We start from the raw sequence: 8,133 nt of genomic DNA, 5'->3' as shown, positions 1-8,133 counted from the left end.
TCTTTGGAAAAAATTTAAATTGTACAAACTTTTCTGCTTCATCTAGAATCTTCTTAGTATCGGTGGTTATTTGGCATTTCTTCAATTTCAAGAGTGCCAAAACACATTCTGTTTTTTTCATTCTTTTTATCAGTTTTTCTACAAGATTTGTATTTGATACTTGAGGAAAATACCCAAGCTGAAAAAATTTAACATAAATATAAAAGATTAGTGGTAACAAGAAAAAAAATGTGTAAATCTAAGATCATAGTTGTTTGTTTGGATCAATCGCCAACCTGTTGAAGCGCCCTATTCATCTCTAGATAAGAGACATAAACTTTTGAAAAATAGGCACTATTCATCTTTTGAATCTGCAATTAAAAGTACCACAACAAATTGTAACTCCACATATACTTATTGCTTTTGTTGTGAACAGAAGGAAAAGAAAGTGAAAAGAAACAACTTCTTCATTACCTGTTGGTAAACCTGCTCCTTCCAATCCATATTTGCAGATTTTCCAGTTTCTGAAATAGAATAGGTAAACATGATCATTAAACCTAGAAAAAATCACACTTGTTGGTGAAACAAAGAGAACGAGCCTTGTACATTTCAATACCTTGAACAGGAAAGACTTCTCCTGAGACATTAGAGTTTGAGAAACAAGGTTTGGATACAACATTCATTGGTTTTTGTAAAAATAGTTCCTTTATTATTTTAGATAACCAATGACAGTACTCAGCCTGCAAATAGATGCAAATGATGAAGTCAATAAGACTATTATTATTTTCAAAACGAAATCTTCACATCTAATTAGAATACATAAATTTGTTGAGAATGAGATGCAATGAAGAAATTATTAATTTGAAAGTGAATTCTTTCCATATAACAAAAATAATAATTTTGTTCCCACAATCTCAAAATATATACCTCATTGTGGACAGTACCATTCAGTTTCAGCTCATATCTTTCCAATTGTCTAACAAGCCCAGATGTCAAAGGTTCATCGTACCTTTGCTTCAGTACACCTTCCAAGCTACAACAATTAACAACTTGATATTCAGTAACGTGACACACAAGACCGGACTAAAATAATTGAATGGAACACCAGAAATTACAATAATATTCTGGTATTGGTATGCATCTTACCATTGTTTCATAAAACCTTTACGAAACTCTGGCAATTTCCATCTTAGAGTTTTCGTGTTGGTTTCCATATTAACACAAGCAAAAAGTAATCTATATGCCTGAAAACCATAAAATAAAATACATTAGAAAACAGGAATTGGTGGAACATTTATAATATGAAATGTCTAAGTATTTTCTACAAAAGTCTTAGTATACGCAATTGCTCAGGACATCAGCATTCATCAAAAGCAATATGCTATTTGGATGGCTAAGCCAATCCAACCCAATACTCACATACAAATACCAAATACAATATTTGAGACTATACTTATTTATTCAAACCAAAATTTCAAATTAATTATAAAATAAAATTATACATAAAATAGTTTATTCAAACAATCATAAATTCTCTAACTCACTTAATTCACTCGCTACGCTATACAATATTTGAACTGACTAAATTATCAATTCTTAACCCGTCTGGGTTTAAATATTGTTAGCGTTGATATTTTGACCAAAACAAAAGGCTACTACATTATCAATCACATTTATTCACAAAAATTTCTTAGGATGTAAACAATTACAAAAAAAAAAATATAACTGTGATATAAAACCTAAAATACAACCACACTAGAGTATCCCATTCGATGATCACAACACATGATAGAAATCCACTTATAAGCCTTAACATTAATTATCACCCAGAAAAATCTTGAAAAATAAAGAACTTATATCACCTAGTAAAATTAAATTCAAAAACCATACCTTTGTTAATGGACTATTGACAGAGTGAAATAACAGTTCTTTAATTTATAAAGCATGCAATATGGTGTGTCACGTCTCTTATGCAACCGTACCACTCAGAAAATAATCCCTGCGTCCCCAAAGCCATATATTACATAACATATCTTTTGCGAAAATATTTATTCTTATAAAAATTATTAAAATAAAGAGTATTATTAATTTATAAAATATCTTTCGTAAAAAGATAATTTTAAAGATAAATCAGGTTTACCATTTTAATATAGATAATCATTTAATGATTCAGATGATTTTTTTTATTACGACTAATTATTTAAGTTTAAAAAGTAATTATTAAATGATAAAATTGAAGGAAACAAAATACTTACAAAATAAGAATGTCTTTATTTTATTATTTATATTAAATCCAAATATAAAAAAATAGTTTGTAACATTATTTACATCCAATTCAAAATATTTTACATGTATGAATTGTAGGGATATTAATAAACTTGAACGTGAGATTCTATAAATTTTAATAATTTGGAGAAATATATAAATATGGTTAAATATTTTAATTAAAAAATAAAATAATTTGTGATTTATATTCAAAGAATTTATTTTATTTTAAAAGATATTTTTAAATATTATTATATACTATATATATATATATATATATATATATATATATTTACAAATTTTAAAAATATATTAAGATATTACCTGATATAATAGATATTATTATTAGATAATAATAATAATAGTAATAATAATATACTATTTAGGAATTTATCAGAATCAATTAGAATAAAAATATTTTTAGTTTAATATATTATAAAAATATTGACCTTTTATAAAGTGTATACTATACAGAGTATGTCGGTCAGGACATCTATTATTCATTATGGGACATTGATCGGTTGTACGACAAGTTAGGATGTATAATTGGAAAGCATTAATGATTAATATTTTAAAGTCTTAACAACAAACTACGTAGATTCACAGTAAATTGAATTAGCTCTAGAACAATTCACACATGGATTACCAAATAGTAGATAATTAGACATTTGATTCCTTCACAAAAGTCTTAGCATGCAATCCACATAGTTATGCATATGCATGCATTAAAATCTTACAACAAAAACTAATGAACTCACTCACCAAAAAGTTCTATAAGTTTTTTCTGAAAACCTGACTCTTATACTAAAATATTATATTAAGTTAAAAAAATAAGAATGTCTTTATTTTATTATATTATATTAAAACTAAATATAAAAAAAAAGTATTGTAGCATTATTCGCATTCAATTTCATTCAAAATATTATATATGTTTGAATTTGAGGGATAGTAATGTATTTGAACTTGAAATTCTAGAAATTTTAATAATTAGGAAAAATATATAAATTTGGTTAACTATTTTAATTAATATATAAAATGGTTTTTATTATATTTAAAGGATTTATTTTATTTTAAAAGACATTTTTGGATATTATTATATTTTATAAATATTTATAAATTTGAAAATATTTTGAGATATTACCAGATATAATAAATATTATATAATAATAATAATAATAATAATAATAATAATAATAATAAATATACTATGTAGGATTTATTAGAGTCAATTAGAATAAAGCTAGTTTTATTTTAATATATTCTAAAAATATTGAGCTTTTATAAAGGTGTAGAAAAGTAAACCCAAATAAGATTAAGTATGCCTCCTATTAAGTTAAAATAAAAACCTGATCATCAGGAAAAAGAGACCGAAAACTTTATCGTAGTCGTGAGAGAGGTTTCAGAAAATAACATTATTTTCTGCCAATATAGAAATCTAAGAATTAAGCTATTGGGATGATTTAGAAGATCTAGAATTTTTTCTGGAACAGAGACAAGGAAAACTAAGCTTTATTTCTGGAGTGTGTGATGGTACATGCATAAATTGGTGGCATGATTATGTGCGACTCTTGGCATTTGTGAACTATATGGCGTAATTATACGTCAATTACATGATTTAATTTTTGTTGGTGCATTTATTGTGCTCGACGTGATACAATTGTAATCTTTTTGGTTTATGAATGTTACATTTTATGTAGTTCAACGTGGTATGTCGTGGAATATGGTGTTGTGTTTAATGTATGCTGAGTTTTTTCCAAGCCCATGGATGTGTTACATGGGTTTTACTCGGATGGATGAATCCATAAATTTAGATTATGTATTAATAGATTATATGTGGGATTAGTTTTTTAGAATGAACAATAAGATCCATAATATATATATATATATATATATATATATATATATATATATATATATATATATATATTATGAAATAGGAAGAAGATTAGAAAAAAATTCTCTTGTGTGTAATACAGGGTCATTTATTTATAATAGAAGAAATATGGGTTAAGTGCAAAATACAAATAAGAAATATAAACAAACTAAATAAAAAATATAAACAAACGAACTCAAGATAAGAGATAAATATAAACTAAATATAAACAAACGAACTAAAGATAAGAGATAAATATGTCTGTCAACTGGTTGCTTGAGTTAACGAACACAATCTTGATATCTCCAGATATGATTTTTTCTCTAATAAAATGACAATCAACTTCAATGTGTTTGGTTCTCTCATGGAAGGCAGGGTTAACGCTAATATGAAGAGCAACTTGATTATCACATATAAGTGTCATGTGAGTGATATCTCCAAATTTCAATTCACTAAGTAATTGTTTAAGCCATACAAGCTCACAAGTAGCCGATGTCATAGCTCTATATTCTGCTTCTGCGCTTGACCTAGCCACAACACTTTGCTTCTTACTTTTCCAAGATATCAGGTTGCCACCAATAGAGACACAATATCCAGAAGTAGACCTCCTATCAGAAGGGGAACCAGCCTAATCAGCATCTGAATAACAAACGATTTTTGTATCGTTGTTAGGACCACATAGCAAACCTTTTCCAGGTGATCCTTTAATATACTTCAGTATGCAAACAACTGCATCCCAATGGTCTTCACATGGGGAGTTAAGGAATTGACACACCACACTAACTGCGAAGGAAATGTTAGGACGCGTAATAGTAAGATAGTTTAATTTACCAACTAATCTTCTGTAACGTTCAGGATCTGAGAAAGGCTTCCCCTGATTTGGTAGGAGCTTGATGTTAGAATCCATAGGTGTCTCAACAGACTTACAGTTCATTAACCTTGTTTCCTCCAAGATGTCTAACGCATACTTCCTCTGAGATATGACAATACCATCATTGGATTGTGCTACTTCAATACCCAAAAAGTACCGGAGTTGGCCAAGATCTCTAGTTTGAAAATGGTGACAAAGATGTTGTTTCAAGTGAGAGATGCCAAGGTAGTCGCTTCCTGTGAGAACAATGTCATCGACATACACTATTAAGTAGATACATCTAGCACTTGAGTGACAATAGAACACTGAATGATCCGCTTCACTGCGAGACATACCAAATTGTTGAACAACACAGCTGAATTTACCAAACCAGGCCCGAGGAGAATGTTTTAGGCTATATAGGGATTTGCGAAGACGACATACCAATCCAGATGACTCCCCCTGAGCAACAAAGCCGGGCGGTTTCTCCATATAAATTTCTTCGTGCAAATCACCATTAAAGAAAGCATTTTTGACATCAAGTTGGTAAAGAGGCCATTGTCGAAGAGCAACCATGGCATTGAATAGACGAACAAAGGTCATTTTTGCCACTGGAGAAAAAGTATCACCATAATCCAAACCAAAAATCTCTGTGTAGCCTTTGGCAACCAGTCGAGCCTTCAAACGATCAACTGTACCATCAGGGCCAACTTTGATAGCATATACCCACCTGCAACCAACAACAGACTTTCCAGATGGTAATTGGACAAGCTCCCAAGTTTCACTTTTCTGTAAAGCACTTAATTCGTCCAGCATGGCTTGACGCCAGCCAGGATGAGTTAAGGCATCACCCACAGATTTGGGAATTGACACAGTAGAAATGGATGAGAGACATGTGTAAAAAGATGGAGATAATATGTGGTAACTAAGAACAATATAATAGGGGGAAGGGTTACGAGTGGAGCGTATACCTTTACGGAGTGCAATGGACAAGTCTGACTCATTTGCTGGAGCCGGAGGAGACACAGGAGGCGGCACTAGAAGTGAGTCATGAGACGGCACAGGATTGCGACGACTATAAACCTAAAAGGGTGGAGTTGAAGGACAATCCTATGGGGAATGAGAGTCTAAAGAAGGAGAAGGATCACAGAAAAAAAGAATATCAACAGTAACAGTTGGAGGTACAAACCGAGAAGATAAATGTGAAAAGTAAAACGAAGATTCATCAAAAGTGACATCAGCCGAGATGAAATGACGATTGAGGGAAGGGAAAAAACACTTATAGCCCTTTTGTGACTGCGAAAATCCTAAGAAGACACATTTGTGAGATCGAGGGGATAACTTATCAAGACCAGGACTAAAATCATGAACAAAACATGTAGACCCAAAAACTCTAAGAGGTAATGGATGTAAAGGGTCTTGAGGAAATAACATTGAATGAGGGATTTTGTTATCTAGGACAGAAGATGACATGCGGTTTATGAGATAACATGCAATGAGAACTGCATCACCCCAAAAACGCGAGGATACTTGACCATGGATTAGAAGTGTACGAGTTGTTTCAATAAGGTGTTTATTCTTGCACTCAGCCACCCCATTTTGTTGAGGGGTATATACACATGAGGTTTGGTGAAGAATGCCATGAGAAGCCATAAAATGTTTAAATGGTTGAGAAAGATATTCATGGCCATTATCACTGCGTAAAGTGTGAATAGAAACCCCAAACTGAGTTTTTATTTCATGGAAAAAAGTTTGGAAAATAGAAAACAACTCAGAACGATTCTTCATTAGAAACAACCAAGTACACCTAGAATAGTCATGAATAAAGGTAACAAAATACTGAAACCCTAAAGTTGACTTAACACGACTAGGTCCCCAAATATCAGAATGAACCAATGAAAAAGGGAATGACGCTCGTTGTGAAACACTACGAGGAAAGGAACTACGAGTATGTTTATGTAACTGACAAGACTCACACGACAAACTTGATAATTTTGACAAACTAGGAACAAGTTGCTGTAGTTTGGCAAGACTGGGATGACCTAATTGGGCATGAAGAAGGGATGATGACTCCATGATTACGCCAGCATGTGGAGAAGGGCGGAGATGATATAGGCCATGAGATTCACATCTTGTGCCAATCATGTGTTTCGAACTCCGGTGCTGCAACCAAACAGAGTCTTTGGTAAATGTAATAACATAATCAAGGGAACGAGTTAGAGGACTTACGGATAATAAGTTAAAAGGAGACCCAGGGACATAAAGTACATGATCAATGGATATGGACGAAAAAATATGAACAATACCAATACCATGAGATGAGACTCTAGACCCATCAGCCACTGTTACCGAGGGTAAATTATCCGGATATGACAAGGAAGAAAACAAGGACTTGTTACCAGTGATATGATCAGTGGCGCTTGAGTCAAGGACTCAAGATCCGAGAGAGTGAGTCAGACCAACAAAAGGAGTACTTGTGAGTGTAACAGAAGCAGATGTAGTGGAACTAGAGTACTGGCGGTCCTCATACCATCTGAGAAATTATTGAAAGAGTGCAGGGTTGTTTATGCTATTTAATGAAGTAGGATGGTCTGACTGGCGAAACAGACTCCGATGATCACGTTAGATAGCCATGGAGAGGGAGAAACCTTAAAAATTCAACGTGCTCTGATTGACGCAACGACCACAGATCCAGAAAGAGGGCGAGGAGGCGATTCAGATGGAGTGGTCGCTGGTCGATTCTAGAACTCCGACAAGGCTCCGGTGAGGCTCCGGTGACGGCTCCGGTGGAGGCTCCGACGACGACGACGGCTCCGGCGACGGTGACGACAGAGGCGACGGTGGTGGCTGCGGAGGCTGCGGAGGCTGTGGAGGCTGCAACCGTGGAATAGGCCGGATCAAAACCTAAGATCTAGATACCATATGAAATAGGAAGAAGATTAGGAGAAATCTCCCTTGTGTTAAATATACACATAGGGTCCTTTATTTATAATAGAAGAAATATGGACTAAGCCCAAAATACAAATAAGAAATATAAACAAACAAACTAAATATAGGAGATAAATATAAACTAAATATAATATATAAACAAAATATAATATATATATATATATATATATATATATATATATACAAATTTTAAAAATATATTAAGATATTACCTGAT

At 32.4% G+C, this 8,133-nt stretch overlaps 1 protein-coding gene across 1 annotated transcript in view; it reads right to left on the bottom strand.

Annotated features, from left to right (window-relative positions):
- The window catches only part of LOC111241457, a 12,898-nt gene that overhangs the window by 3,636 nt on the left and 1,129 nt on the right, over positions 1-8,133 (bottom strand). The window contains exons 2-7 of the mRNA XM_022779516.1: positions 1,126-1,223; positions 907-1,012; positions 596-719; positions 454-503; positions 276-350; positions 30-178 (exon numbers count right to left, since the gene is read on the bottom strand). Coding sequence (XP_022635237.1) covers positions 30-178; positions 276-350; positions 454-503; positions 596-719; positions 907-1,012; positions 1,126-1,193 — 572 coding nt within the window. The 5' untranslated portion in view covers positions 1,194-1,223. The remainder of the gene's footprint in view (positions 1-29; positions 179-275; positions 351-453; positions 504-595; positions 720-906; positions 1,013-1,125; positions 1,224-8,133) is intronic.

Source organism: Vigna radiata, chromosome 1 (assembly GCF_000741045.1).
Source record: "Vigna radiata var. radiata cultivar VC1973A chromosome 1, Vradiata_ver6, whole genome shotgun sequence".
In the NCBI taxonomy this organism is placed as follows: Eukaryota; Viridiplantae; Streptophyta; class Magnoliopsida; order Fabales; family Fabaceae; genus Vigna; species Vigna radiata.
The sequence above is the reverse complement of the archived record's forward strand: the minus strand, read 5'-3'. Positions and strand labels throughout refer to the sequence as shown.